General features: G+C 37.9%; 1 protein-coding gene across 1 annotated transcript in view; it reads left to right on the top strand.

The window, feature by feature from the left end:
- Positions 1-14,187, top strand: part of LOC104540346 (atrial natriuretic peptide receptor 1-like) — a 17,146-nt gene extending 2,959 nt beyond the window's left edge. The window contains 13 exon segments of the mRNA XM_010184137.1: positions 384-505; positions 2,147-2,288; positions 3,851-3,899; positions 4,807-4,859; positions 4,861-4,906; positions 5,871-5,990; positions 6,844-6,937; positions 7,741-7,828; positions 8,596-8,735; positions 9,839-9,991; positions 10,900-10,998; positions 13,401-13,492; positions 14,023-14,187. Coding sequence (XP_010182439.1) covers positions 384-505; positions 2,147-2,288; positions 3,851-3,899; positions 4,807-4,859; positions 4,861-4,906; positions 5,871-5,990; positions 6,844-6,937; positions 7,741-7,828; positions 8,596-8,735; positions 9,839-9,991; positions 10,900-10,998; positions 13,401-13,492; positions 14,023-14,187 — 1,363 coding nt within the window.
- Positions 14,188-15,796: the final 1,609 nt, after the last annotated feature.

Genomic DNA, 15,796 nt, shown 5'->3' with positions numbered 1-15,796 from the left:
TTCTACTTCTGCCTCATGTTTGCCTTCAGCAAAGAGAAAGATTGTAAGGGAGGAAACCCTCCAGATAAAGTGAGAAAGTTAATAAAAAAATGTTTCTCTTGTAAACGTTTGAAAGCACACTCAAGGATACAAAGGTACTGAGAATTTCTAGAAGAAATTCAGGTTTCTTAAAAGAGGCTAAAGGCCTGTGGACTCAGATAACTGAGTAGAAGTTAAGGGCTTTCAGCAACCTATCCTAAGTGTTTTGGAAAAATGAGCACAGGGACACAAATTGAAAAGTACTGCAGTAATATGGAGGTTTTCTATCAACTTCAGTAGGCTTTGGGGCCACTCTTGAGTAAAGGTTTAGTGGAAATATTAGCTCATTGATTTTTGTCTTTCAGGTTTTCTTTTGCTACTGATGTTGCACAAGGAATGGCCTATCTTTACCACCACAAAATGTATCATGGACGGTTGAAGTCTACTAACTGCGTGATAGATGACCAATGGGTTTGTAAAGTTGCAGGTAAAGAAAATATAATAAACAAAATGTCAAAATTTTCAAAACTGTCCAGCTAACCCACTAATGCATATATATTTCACACTCACTTGTCCCAAGCACATCTATGTTGACGTTTCATGTGGAAATTTACTAAAAGTGCCCCGTGCTGAAGCAAGTTTCATGTTACATTACCATGTCGAGTCATATGACGTGTCACAGATGCACACATCAGATCCCACAAATGATGGAGTCTATCAACATCAGTCTGAGCAGAAACTCTGTCTTATTCTCAATTTTGATACAGAGAGAAAAACCTTAAGCCATGGGCAGTGCTATAAAAAATGGGATAATACTCACTGATTGGTGAACACAAGGTAGTTTCATGGAGAAAAGCAGACTCAACTCAGAACTTTTCAGGCCTGTACACAAAACTGAATTGTATTCTCTCAGACACAGAGCTGCAGGTCTGGTCTGCTCCTGGTGCAGTAAGACTGGTGCCTGTGGGGACAGGAAAGCTGCTGGAGATTCTTGTTTAGTTTGTATCTGCCAGAGGGAATGAAAGCAATGATTATCTCTGCTACTTCCTCTCCAAAGTAGTTACCACACTCTATAAACCACAGACATCTTAAAAATGGCACCAACAGATTTATATTTCAATGGTTCATCTTATGACTCAGGCTCCTACACAGGGCTGTGCTCATTTCTCCAACACCTTTAGTATTCTATTGCCTTCAGAACTGCCTGCTTTGCTTAGAACCTGTTCTGGAGAAAGCATAAAAGATGGAGATCGTTGGATTATATCAACTGCATCACCTTAGCACAGCTCCTCTGAATTAAATAGGATTTCTGTGAAATTGCTCAGAAGTTAACTGGTAACACTGTTAAGACTTCAAATATTCATGGTTTGTGTGGATGCCATAATGTTAGACAAACTCACAAAAAACCAGTGTGGGAGCTATATGAAAAACTCCAATGACCCAACACAAAGAATGAAGCTCTAGGACCATCTTAATTAGAGGTCACTGCAGACAGAACCAGACGTCTGCATGCTGCCTTACCATACACTCAGCGAAGTGCTGTTTATATCAGAAAGAGAACTGAAGTCAGTCGTTTGGTTTTTTTCCTCTCCAATCCTGAGTCACATGTGAAGAATCTCTTCTATGTTAGGCTAAAAGTACAGCTGCAAAGATGCTTCACATTTCTGCTGCCTTTTTTCTGAAGCTAGTGGTGTGCAAACCCACCATCTGATTTTCAGAATTTCTCGTCTGTCTAACTTGAAATTACTCTAGCAACCTGCCACCACAGATAAGGATCAGGGGACCAGTAGAACAGAAACCTTCATTTGCTTGCTAACATTTGCACTGATTGAGCCTGTTCTCTGAATATAATTTTATAAAATCTTAAAATAATTCTTATGGCAAGAGGCCATGTAGTTCAACTTCCTTGCTGTCATGCAGTCTTACCCAAATACTTGGTTTCCAGATCCTATATTTGCAGTTGGTTTAGAGGGACAAGACCACCAGACACACAATAATTTTAGACTAAGATGCATATTTCAAATAGGGAAAATTAATTCATTATAATAGTTGTGTTACTGTCTACTAATACACGTGTTTCAGAGAAGTATCCACTGAATAGTTTGTTTAATGTTTTATTCCATGCTAGATTATGGTTTGCAGTCATACAGAAAAGAAGATTCTCCTGAGAGGTCAAGCTCATACCAGCAGCCTTTGATACAGATTTACACAGCACCTGAAATCCATTCCCTTTCAGACTTCGAACCCAATCCTATGACAGACATCTACAGGTAATTAACTTTTCCTGTTGCTCACACTTAATCTCAAGTTGAATGTTCTTTAATGACAATTAGTGTAATTCTGTGGTCACATAAGGTGTATGTTTGATTGTATTCTAAAAAGGATAGATTCAGGAATACAGAACAACATAGGTATCACAGGATTTTCTCTTTAAAGGTAGATTAATTACCAAATACTGAATTCACTGACATTATATAAATGCAGAGTTGGTCTAATGATTTATAAGGAGCTACTCTGAACTGGTAGATAAAAAAGGTGTAAAAATCTGCTGTTATCTAGCAATCTGTTGTTGGTGGTGGTGTTTTTGTTGCTGTTGCTGATTCTTACGAAGAAGTAGATTATTTTCAATAATAGCAATACCTTAAAAATTAATAACATGAATTTTTCAGGACGTCATAATGCACATATGCATCCCATAATCCTGTAGTTAGTATCAATACATTATTTTGCTGTAGAAACACAGTAACAATATTGGTTTGCAGAGAAAGAGTAGAGGTAGGAAACGGAAATGGTTGCACTGGTGAGTAGCTCCATCCCTTTCCTTTTGAAAGCCTTTATAGGAAGTCACTTTGCAATGGCTTATTTGGCTATCAGGTTCATTCTTGCCAGTGATGGGTAGCTTCTATCCAACCACTTTTCAGATGAGCAGGATTACAATTGAATTTTCAGAGAATAATAATCCAATGACAAATTAATTGAACTAGGTTTTTTTAAAAAAAATATATTTATTGCTTCTTGCATGAATTTTCTCTATTAAGTGGGAAGATCACTGTGTTCTTGGTGTATCCTATTACAAAACAATGTTAATTCCTCTGTCTCCTTATTTCCAGTAGTTTGCTGAAAGCATTTGAAAGAGGGAAGTGCAGAATGGTACTACAAGATGTTTAGTGGCCCTTTTCTCCTATTTTTCTTGCCACATTCCCAGCCCAGCAGAAGTCATTTATTTCCTGGTGTCTTTGGTAGCTAGCAGAATGTAAAGAGCTGGAACTCATCCAGAGATTGAAATTCTGGTAGTACAGCACAGTTAAGTAGAAGAAGGCATGTTTATTAGTATTGTTTATTAATAACATTTACCAAAAAGTAGCTATTACTACCTTTTATCAAAAGCTCTGTGTTTTACTCTGGCCTACATTAGGCCATGACAAATGCTTACTGCCTTAAGTGACCGTTACGGGGCTTTTCGGTACAAGCCTGGAGCCTGGCTTTGGAATGGAAAACGTTCGACTCCGATTCCCACAAGAAACGGTCTAGGACTGAAAGCTGTTTCTGTGTTTCATCTCCCCTCTGGATTCCATTAATTCTTCCAGAGAAAATTCCTTTGCTGTCCATCAAACTCAAATGCTTCATCTCTGAGACTGCTATGAAATGATCAGTGACAGATCTCTGAAAACACAGAGTAGTAACAGATTGTAGCACTGTTGCAGTCCTCCCTTTTGTGATACTGGGCTTTCAGTCATAAAATGAGGAAGAATAAAAAATCATGGAACAAAGAAATCACTGACTCCATTAACTAATATTTCATTAAGATTTTTATTTGCTTTTTTTTCTGCAGTTATGCCATCATTTTACTAGAAATTGCCACAAGAAGTGACCCTATACCAGTAAGTAAAGATGAACTTTGAAGTTTGCATGACAACTTTGATTCTGTTTCTGCTGAAGTTACAAACCAAACTCTAAGTAACTGCACCTTTTATTTCTTTTTTTGAGCATGCATTTTCCTCTTGATTTTGTGGGTGCAAGTTCAGTTCCAGTGAAATAAGCAGTAAGGGCTTCCTCATGCATCTTCCAGTCTTCAGGACTTTAAAGAAGTGTGCATGACAAAAATAATGTAGCTCCCAAACTGATTTTGGTTAGCTCTGTGAGGCTTAATAGCAAGAGAGTGGAGGGAGAAGGAATGCCATAACATTTTCCTTTAACTCTTATTGTTCCTTTTCTTTCCTGTCGTGCACAAGCCCTTTCAGTGGAGTCTTGCAGGGGTAAGAATATGCTAGAAGAGCAAAAGAGCTGTTCTCCATAATGAAAATGTCCTCTTAGCACATATCTTGTGATCAGTGCTAAATGGCAAACACAAAAAATCTACCTTGAAATTGAAACCAGATGTTCTGGAGATGTAACCACGTTCTCTTTGAAATAACTTGCTTAACAATAATTCTAACAACAACAATCTGAAATTCCTATTCTTCCATTTCTGGCAGTTTGTGATGATCAACCACTGTAGGCCTTGTGGCTTCTTGCCAGGCATTCATTTCAAAAGTTGTTTACATCATATAAAAACAGGGATTAAAGTCTTTCAGCCTTCAAGAGGCTTTTAGACAAGGCTGCCAAGTTTAGAATGGGTTATATAGGTTTTTTCTTATCTTGTACTATCTTGTATTTTGTGAAGAAGCTGATCTGGAAATGGCAGGGAAGACATCATTAAATTAATTATGATTATATTAATATATTTTCAATAGGTGGTATGAAAAACACAGTACTTGTTGCAACACTGCTTAATCCCTTTTTCTCTAGAAAGATGATGTGCATTCAGCTGAATATTCTTGGTGCCTACCTTTGCCAGAATTAAGGAAAGGCTGAGAATTCTTGCCCATGTCCAACAGATTACATAGAGGTGAGTAAAATACCATACTGTTTAGAAAAATTCTTAATTAAAGTGAATTTAAGACATGTCACAGAAGTTTTATGGTGATATTACCTTTGATGAATGTAAACGAGTCAGAAGTTAAGAAGTACATATCAATCAAAGCACACTGAAATTCTTTAATATCCTTAATAAAAAACCTGTCATTCTGAAAAATTGGAAGTTTCAGTTGTCTCTTCAAATTGTCAGTGTACTAAATGATGTTTTTAATATTCCATCATTGGTTTTTTTACATTTTCATTTTATTATGAAGTGTTGAGTTCCACACATATTTTATGTTGGTAACACCTATTTAGCTTATTGCAAAGAACTTCCAAATAGTGAAGTATGTGTCTCAGGAAAAGTATGAGCTTGTTTTGATTCTCATGCAAAAGGTCTATGTGTTCAGTAGCCTTAAACTGCCTAATAAAACAAAGTATACTCCCTCCCAGTTCAATTAAATGAGAACAAGATTGTGGCATCCTTGATTCAGCTTAAGAGCTATATCCTTTGGTGGTTTGTAGCAACCTCAGTGTAACAAACTTCTCGTAAGCAGCACTGAATTTTAGTCAGGAGTTAACATTGTTAAGAAGTAGTTGAGATTTTAATCTTTTGTGAATTTATGTACTCTGAAAACACTATGTGACTACAACAGCATAACACTGTCTAAAAGCAGTGGACAATACATTGTCTTAAGCAGTGCCTGGCAGAAGGAACATGAGCATCTGATCAGTGGTTTCCTACAGTAGCATTTTAATGAACTAACTTCCTTCATTCATCATAAAACTACAGAAATCCAGAGACCTCAGTATAGCTCTGCCACTCTTCACCAGCTGCAGATAGGGCTTCACATGCACAATTTGCTCCAAGAAAACAGTAATATTAATTGAAACATTGCCTGTGCCTGGAATGACAAAAGACTGTTTGCTTTTCTCACTCTCTTGCCCTGCTGCAGTTAATCAGAAGGTGCAGAAAAAATAATCCAGCCCAAAGGCCTACATTTGAACAAGTCAAGAAAATGTTGTACAAGATGAGTCCTAACAAAATTAGCCCTGTTGACATGATGATGACTCTGGTAAACTTAGTTTTTTAATCCAATCGAAGTCCATCTGCTTACTTGCAGTAACTTTCACCTTCATCCTACAGGTTTGTTTTTTGATCTCATACCCACTGATGGGGTATTTTGATAAGAAAATCCAGTGCCATTCGTTTACCTCTGGTGGGCTGATTGTAGCGGCAGTTCTGCTTGAGACCCAGCTTTCCTTCTCACTCCATTTCTGTCAGTTTTTCCCAGCTTTCTCAACTTCTTTGGGGTTGAACACTTGTTTCTTCAGTCAAATGCTGTTTGTTCTTAATGTACTTGCAGGAAACTATATTCCCCTTTTCCAGTGGCTCTGGGAGGCAGGGGGGAGGTGTTACAGAATCCCTATGTGCCGCAAATAGCATTTTTACAGTTGCATTTTGAGCAGAGTATCTTAAACTCGTCAGCAGAGAAAAGAGATTCCTGCAGCCACAGGAATAGCAAAAAACATAGCCTAGCATAGCAGGATAGCTTATGAAACAGCATTGTGAGCTTTTGGTAGAAGACCGAAACTTAGGTACTTTTGGTTTTGGTAACATTTTAATCCATTTCTGCAGCTTGGTCTCTGCATTGGATTTGACACCTACTGTTTACACAGACTTTGAAATGTCTGGAATTTGCTTCTGTCCTCTTACATGTAAGCAACTATCTCAAATCTAGAATTATAAATTTACCTAGGGAAAAATCTGATCGTTAGATTTTGTATGAAAAAATCAGCTATCTCTGACCTGAGCCTTTGCTTATCTGAATGATTTCAAAGCAGAATCATTAAAATGCTTAAATCCTATCCAACTATGAATCTGTTTCAGTAAAAGGATTGTTTTATGCAATTCTTTGTGTTATTTAGATGGAGAAATATAGCAAACATCTGGAGACACCAGTTTCTGAGAGAACCCAGGATTTAATGCTTGAAAAACAGAAGACTGATCGTCTGTTGTATAGTAAGTTGTATAGCAAAAATACTAGATATTCTTCTCAATAATAATTTGATTTTAACAATGTAATTACAAACAGAAATGGTTTGATATGTTATTATTTAATAGATAACATTTAGTTGGCAATGAATTAATATATTTGCAAAGCTGGGAAGATATTTAGCTGCTTTTCGTATTTTCCCCTAAAAATCAGTGCACTCATCTGAGAGATATGACCTCAGAAACCATAGTTCTCTCTCTTTCATCTTGCTTGGTAGTCCTTCTGTACAGTTATAAACAGTGAGAACTTGCTTTTGAACTGAGGTTACTTTTGATGGCAGTGTATCTTCTGGAATTCTGCAAGAAAAAAAAGCAATAAAGGAATAGATAAAACATATAGGACAGAAAAATGAAAAGACTGTGAAAAGTGCAAGGTAGGAGAAATAAAGAAGATGAAAAAAACTCAGAGAAGAGAGAGTAAACAAACCTAACACAGGAAAAAAATGCTAGCAAAGACTTGACAAAGGTGTGAGTAATAACTCAAGTCACACTGTTAGAATCTAATCTTACTTTGATTTGGAATGTATAGATATTGATTTGTTTGAACTGAAAGTTACGGGTCATCTGAAAAATCTGGACTTGTTATCAGTGAGATTTACTGTGAATTCTCACGTTACAGCAGAGCAGACTTTGATGCTAAAGAGTGCTTTCACCTCCAGAATATTTCACATTTGCAAACATTGCTTTTATACCCTAAAATAAACATGTTCTGTTTATTGTGTGCTTTTATCCAGGTCAAAAGAATAACAACTTTCTACTTTCTACAACAGGTATGTTGCCAAAGCAAGTAGCAGATGATCTCAGGCAGGGAAAACATGCACAAGCTCAGAGTTACTTAAGTGCCACCATCTTTTTCAGGTAAACAAAAATGAAAGATAGGATTTGAACTGGCTCCTGCTGACGAGACTTCTAAGCTCCTAGTGGAAGTGAAGCTCCTAACCAAGTACAGAGTTTCTATCTCAACTGCCGTTTATCATACCCGGTGGCAATATTTGACTCTGCAAATGAATGTCTTTCCAAATTATGACACCTCTCCGTTTTTCATTATAACTACTTAAATAAAAAATGAGGTTACTGTGAAACTCTAACACACAGCAGTATATCACTCTATGTGTGTTACAGACACATACACGTATGTTTCATGATAGAGGCCTAAGTACAGTTTCTAGCATTTCGGTGTGTAAAGGTAATTTTTCTATCTTTAGAGTCCATGTGGATTTGCAGTCTTTGACTTGTTATGTGTGCATGAAGCAACATACAAATTGCATGTCTTCTCTTGTCATAAATGGATAGATATTAAGTTCCATTTTTTAATTTGTATGTAACCTAAAATTTAAGACTACTTAGTCTGTCACAGATTAAAGTCTATTTGTAAAAGATGTTTTACTGCATTAGTAAGCAGAAAGACTTAGGTCAGTCTATCTTTTTAAATGAAAGGAATCTGTTTTCAGTTTAAGTAAATGTTTGAAGACAAAACTGTTCTGTAAGATTCTTAGTGAAAGAAATACTGAAAAAGAGATGGTTGAGGTAGTTCAACTGATAAATTATTACTGTGTCCTTAGGATTACTGATCTGCAGTGGTTAAGGCAGTGGATGAGTATGTTCTTTTTGTTGTGTTTTAACAGTGACATTGTCGGCTTCACTCAGCTGTCCAGCTACAGCACACCTTACCAAGTGGTAGGTCTTCTCAACAAACTTTATACCACTTTTGATGAAATCATAGATAACTATGATGTCTATAAGGTGGAGACAATAGGAGATGCCTGTAAGTTCCTTGAGCAGTGGACAATGATGGGGCAATGATGGGGTATTTCATCAGGATAGAGATTGACTTGAGGATAAGGAAGAACAGATGAAGGAGATTTGGAAAGCTTATTACCGCTGGGAAGGCAACCCAGACAATTAGGAGAGAAATCCTAGCAGAGTCCTAGAAAATTTTAGGAACATCTTCCTGCATACTTTTCATAATTTCCACAACTGATGAATGTTGTGGATGGTACAAATGAGTTGATTAAACTACTGCTGCTGTTTTATTTGGTTCCTGTGACCTATAGCGTCTCACTTTAAACCTTCACGACAGATTAATTCCAGTTGGCAACTTCTGTTTCACAGGAACACAACTGAGAAATTTACCTTCTACATGGGAGCATAGATGCCATTCCATAAGGTTTATTATCTGGTTTTTTTGCAAAAGCCATTACAACCTTCTCTCTCCTAATACTCTGTAGTGACTTGGCTTGGGTTTTTAGGAAAATGGCTTTCTATTTGATACCATGGGAATTTTTATTGACTGCCATCAAAAACCTAGCAGAATCTAGCAGGATTTTCAGATGAGACAGACAGGAATTCCTATAAGAGACGTGGAAAAAACCTCCGCTTTTTTTTTTTTTTTGTGGCATGGTTGAGCACATTCAGGAGCATAAAATTCCTGACTAAATGCACCCAAGGGATTCTGAAGAGACCAGTCTCTTATTCTACACAGTAAGAGTTAGTGTAGGAAGCATAGGACAATGCCTAGTGGGAATCATTTCTCTATAATATCTGCCCAAAGACAAAAGGTATTGAACAGCCACTTTCCCACTACCTGTCCCAATTCAAGCATCCTCAATGGAGGGAGGGAGGAGGAAGGCTAGGAGAAATAAATCTTAGAAGTAAGAAAGAAATCCAACATTTTTCAGAACTAGGGCGATTACACATATGAGCTGTTACCCTATCCTTCATTTGTTTCTGCCTTTCTCTGTTCAGCGGGCACAACTGTGCCACAGGATATAAAGGAATAGGGCTTTATTTTTTTCTAACTTAGGCAGCATCCTTTGGTAAATCTGTGTTTACTGCCAAAGGTTAACACAGTTGCATTTTTGTGTTAAGATATGGTGGTGTCAGGAGTACCCAAAGAGAACGGGATCCTTCATGCTGGTGAGATTGCAAGCATGGCTTTAGACCTTCTGGATGTCTGCAAGACTTTTAAGATTCCACACAAGCCCAACACCCTCCTAAAGATAAGGGCAGGAATCCATTCAGGTATGTTGAAAGGGCTGCAAAAGAGTTCTCTGGTTTAACAAATGTTTCTGTAGTGGCATTTCCTCTCCATTAAAAATGAAGTTAATTTCTTGGCATGAGATGGAACACCTCATAGAGGACATCCCAACAGAATAAATAATTGGATACCTGGAATATTTGGAACACAATAGGGAATACAACATTGGAAACACCTCATGGCTCTAGTGCCTTTGCTGATGTGAATGAGGACTGCTATTCTGTGTTACTTGTCCTTTTCAGCTGTTCTCAAAACAGTGAAAAAACAGTTTCTTGACTCCTTGATTGAGCATTCAGTCTCATAGTACTAGCTCCCTGATCTAAGCTGATATGTGATTGCAACTCCTTCTTGATAGACAGACAGAGTTGGACGTGTGCTCTGCAGCCCACCACCTGCAAATTAAGGGGCTTATATTGCCTGAGCAAGAGATCTTGTCTTCTGTATTTTAAATCCCCTGGGCTGACATGGAAGAATCCAAATACTCATTTTTTGCTTTCAGGAGGAGCAGGTTACTTCCTGTTCCTGCTCTTTCATGTAACTAGTGAGCCTTGTGCACACAGCTCTGATTGGCAGCATTCCTATCTCACTGCCCCTCAAAATAAATCTGTTGTCATATTGAAACATGATTTTGCAGCTACCTAAATTCATGCACACTACCTCCATCCCATCATCACTTCCCTCACCATTCTCCTCTGAGGCCCTTTTGCAACTACCTCCATGGGTCTGGAAGCCATCTGAGGTCAGATATATGACCCATATAAGACAATACTGTCACTCGGTCTGTATCTTGTTAATGCATGAGATATCAGGTAATGTAGGAAGCAGCCATGAGGCTGTATGACTGAACAGGTGTTTTAAAACCACAAAATATCTGTTTTCTTTTCTCTAACAGGGGCAGTTGTAGCTGGAGTTGTTGGGACCAAAATGCCGCGGTATTGTTTATTTGGAGATACTGTGAAGACAGCTTCCAGGATGGAATCTACCAGTGAAGGTAACAAGGGACAAACTGCAGACATGGTTTTGACCATGCCTTAATGAGTTCTGAAAAAATGTTATGGTGAGTTTTGAGTCCTGTTCTGTTTAAACTACTAAAAATCCTGTGAGGAGGTTGTTGATTTCTGGGTCCAATCTCCCTATGGGTATATTATGCCAGTGATGTTCTCTACACAAGAATCACCTCATTCCTCAAGTCTCATTGGGGGATTTTCATGACTTCAAAGTTCTCTACAATAAAAAAGGGTAAAAATCAGATAAAATGAGGGGTAATTGGATATGTTAACTGTTTCTATTCCTTCTTGGCACCCAGCTGAATTTAAAGTAAACGTATTTTCATGACTCCTCTTTTTCACTGATAAGTTCATCTAATGGAGAACACAGAAGATTGTAGGACACCATGGCAGCTGTGTCTGTCTTTAACCAGTATAGAAGATTACTTATGTGTCCTCCAGCAAAACAGATGAGACAGGTTGGATGGGGCTTTGAGCAACCTGGTCTGGTGGGAGGTGTCGTTGCCTATGGCAGGGGGATTGGACTGGATGAGCTTTAAACTCCCTTTCAATCCAAACCATTCTGTGATACTATGAAAACTTAAGAGATTAAATAATAGAGATATCTTCACTTTCAGTTCTTGCCAGGAGATAACAAAACTCTGTTTATTTAGCAAGCTTCATCTTTAGCCAGTATGAATATCTGAACCTCAGTTTCTGAAATATTTTAGCCTGACCTACCAGAACTAAAAAAAGTCTTGTTTCTGTTTCTTTCATTAAATGAAGTTGAAAAGTTTTATGGCTTACATTGCAATGCTTTGTAAATGGATTTGAATTAAGCAAAATCAAAGGTGTTTTCATGTTTAATTTAATGATAAAAAGTGATGCTTTCAACATCTATCATGATCTTCTGAAAACAAGGCAGAAAGGCAGAGCAGTCGTACTACATAATGGCTTTGAAGGGCTAGCCTGGGGATTTGAGAATCAGCCAGAATCCATTCCTTCTCACCATTTTATACATTTTTCCAAAGCAAATGCTAGCCTGAGTGGACCACATATGACTTCATTTTCCTTCTGTTAGTCTCCCAGATAACTCCTTTCTTTCTGCTCGACCTCCTTTTAGGCTTCTTTTATCATCTCACCTGAACTGCACTAAAACTAGCGCTCTCGAAATCTGCTCCCATCATGTTTCATATTTCATCTTCTGTATGTCAGTCTGTTTCTTGTATGGCTCATCAACACTATAAAATTAAATATAAAGACAGAGATTCTTATCTTTTAAGCCTTTCTTTTATCTCCCTCTTTCTCTGGCCATGTACATCTGAGGATCTCATATTACCTTGAAATCTTTTAACTGTAAGATGTTCACTTTAAAATAGATTATTTAATTACTAGCAGCGTAAATTAAAATTGCTGTCAGCTGAAATCTGAGTGCTACCATCTAGTTTCCAAGCAGGATGACCTGTTAAAATACCACATATCAACTGGAAATAATATTTCAGAGATATGTATCTGAATATGTTGAAACATATATTTTTCTGGTCTATAGGGAGTGTTTTATGACTTTCAATAAAAAACACTTAAACAAACAAAAGATATTTTCTGATACAAGAAAAATCAATAAGACCCTCTTAACCAATCCTACTATAATCTGTAATCTTTTTCAAACAAAGAAGCATTATTATTTACTCTGTGTCACAGAATGTTAGAAGCCAAAAAAACCCACAAACTAACCCTAGTTTTTTTTGGTCAATTTTCCAAATTTTGGCAATTTTGTTTTCTGACAAAAGTAGGAGTATTCAGAATTTGTTCTGTCTGTCTTCCATCTTGGTCCTTCTTCCATCATTTGCAAAAGGCAAAACAGGCAAGGTTTACCTGAAGATAAATTCCCAACTAATGAAAAATCAGATTGTTAAAGAAAATAGTGGAATTATGGTAGTATCATCTCTTCCCTCTGTTTTTATGTACAGGTTTGGAGGCAGAGCAAGGATGGCAGTTTTTTTAATGTTTAGACTTTGCTGAAAACTGTATGTGTGAAGCAAGTGCTGACTCTTTATTGATCATGACGTAGAACTATGAATGTTTTTCTTCACAAGATGAAATGGGTTCTCATCAGTAGCTCCAGCCAGGCAGCCATGAAGAGTAGAAAAATAATATTAGCTGCAGGATATGAAGAGTGGTGTTTGTTGACAGCCACGTATTTGTCCTGAGATGGTCTTACAAATAGACCAGTATACTGGAGCTTGTGTGTGAACTTTTCAAGTAACAGAGGAATGACAGCAAAGACATGAAAAAAGCAAGTGAGAGTTCATTAATGAGCCTTGAAGTCTTTCACACACAGCAAGGAATGGGTCTGTCTTAGATGTTTAAATTGTTACAGTAATATGACAGTTGTCTCTCTTTCCAGCTCTTAAAATACAGTGCAGTTCAAGTGCATACCAGCTGTTGGAGCAGATTGGAGAGTATGTGTTAGTATGCCGTGGGAATTTACAAGTCAAGGTGTGTATGCAACATTTATACTCAGCTTTACAGAAGGAAGAGTGTGAAAGTACTCTGGAGTCCCTGAATTTTAACCCGTGTGGTCCTCTGTGTCTCAGAGTCCTTGGGTTAGACTGTTTCTTGTCTCTGAAGAAAGCAGGCTCAAGTTTTAAACCAAGACCAATTTCATGGGCTTGTTCATGGGACAACCCTGATAAGTCAGAGATGAAAGACTTAGCCAAACTTGGAAGTACTGCCTGGCACATCACTTTAACTGCTTGAAATCAAAAAAAGTCATTCAGAGGCATCATAAATCATCATAAGAGTTCCATTAGAGGACTAACAGTTTTGGATGGGAATTCAAAGTATTGTTTTAATCAATGGTGCTGCACTACCTTTTAAGGAAAAGGGTTATGCCTCAGTTTTCCTGTATGTAAAATGGCTTTCAGGCACATCAATCTCCTTTTGGGACTTGCTTTGAGTTGTAGTAAGAAGATGATTACACAAATGATGGATAATATTATAACCCCATGAATCATTTTCTTCCTTAGGGGAAAGGACATATGGTAACATGCTGGCTTGAAGGTAAGAAAGCCTCTGCCACCCAGAAGGCAGTCGCCAGCACTTCTGTGACTCCTCAGGACCCCAACAGAGCTTTGTTTAGTTTGCTACCAGGTGTCCTTCCCAGTGATCCTCTCTCATGTCCTGCTTACTAGCTACTTACTAACACCATCCTGCTTTTAGTTTGTTAGTTTATCTTCCTGAATTAGGAAGTAAGAGAAGAAATAGTACACCCCTTTGGCCTTGTAGATGTATTAGGTCAAACTTCATTCACAGGTATCTCTCTCCCACCAGTGGCAGAAAAAATACTAAAAAGCAAAATCTCATCTTGAGGAATGGCACATAAGACTGGTCCACTAACTGCTAGGGAGAAGTTAGCTCCCAGTGTTAATTGTTGATTTGGTTTTGCTGGGTAGTCCCCTGCCAGCAGCCTCCATCACTTCAGAACCAAGTGGCTGGACATTCCAGCCTGTAAGCTGCTCCAACAGGAAAGATGGAGCCAGTATAGTATTGCTATTTAGTGGTGTGCTACACCTTGTGAGTGTGATTGGTTTTGTCCTGTGAAAGGGAAAAATGAGATGTGTATTGTGTTGTTAGAAAGCAAAGCCAATTGAAAGAGGAGATGAAGCAGTGCAATCATAATGGACACAAATCAAACAGAGAATTTAGGCTCCTGTTTCCTCTTCATTTCCATTGCCTGGAGCATAGAAATAAGAATGTAGAAAGTGTGGGGTATTTCCATAGAGTCAAACTTACCTGCCATATTGGTACGGGGATCTGAAAAATCTCAGGAGAGGAATGAAGGACATTGCACGCTGTTGTTAAACAGAAGAGAGTTCCTTACAGCTGTTCTTGTCTTTAGCTGCTCTGGAGTTTCCCTTAAAAAGTGCTCTTAACATTAGCTTAGCTTATGGAGTTGCTTTGACTAAAGTGGTGGTGAACCTAATTTTGCTGGTTAATTGTCTGACTGTGAAATCGGGCAGCCCTCTGAGTCACTGTGCAATTTAGGACACAGTTTAGAAACGGTCATTCCTGAGCAAGCATTTCCTGTAAAGAGAGACCCGTAACTACAAGTGGAGTAATCTGTTTATAGCATGGATCTGTAAGCATTGCTGGTGCTGACTTTCTGTAAAGACAAAGCATATGTATAGTAGACCCTGTTTATACTTTTTAGGGGTTTATTTATGGTAATACATTACCTTTCAGGGCTAGCCTATTTTGAGGAGTTTAGCCAGTTCCAGTTGAACTGATTAACAAATGGTCTAACAGAATTAGGTACGGAAAACAGAGGAAGGAAGGATACCAGGAGTCAAGTAGTTCTACCACAATGTTACCTGAACTGGCCAAAGCCAATTGTGAGGAGGTGAAAAAGACTATGAGTAATGTAGCAGCATTTACTTTTCCTTATTCTGCTCCCTTACCCTTTAGTCTGTCCCCAGTCCTAGGTTCAAGTACAAAACCACACATGTAGATACAATTTTTCTGGTATATATTTGTGCAGCTTAAACAAGCAGCTGACTAGTTGTCCATGTTCCCAAGTAGCTAGCATACTTTTAATGCTGAATATGTGCTGTGTGATAGTAATAGCAAATCATACTGCAGTCCTTCTTCAGATTCTGTGGGAATTAAATGCAGTGGTAACATATTTTTTCAGAGATGCTAACAGAGGTAGAAAGCTAAATCCTTTCAAATTAGGGAAGACATGTTTGAAATTCGCAGAAAAATAGAGAACATTCTGAGTTAAATTCTGTCTCAGCAGTCTGT

The sequence above is a fragment of the Mesitornis unicolor genome, unplaced genomic scaffold (genome assembly GCF_000695765.1).
Source record: "Mesitornis unicolor isolate BGI_N332 unplaced genomic scaffold, ASM69576v1 scaffold52810, whole genome shotgun sequence".
Lineage (NCBI taxonomy): Eukaryota > Metazoa > Chordata > Aves > Mesitornithiformes > Mesitornithidae > Mesitornis > Mesitornis unicolor.
Note: the sequence above shows the minus strand (reverse complement) of the source record. Positions and strands in the feature narration are given on the sequence as shown.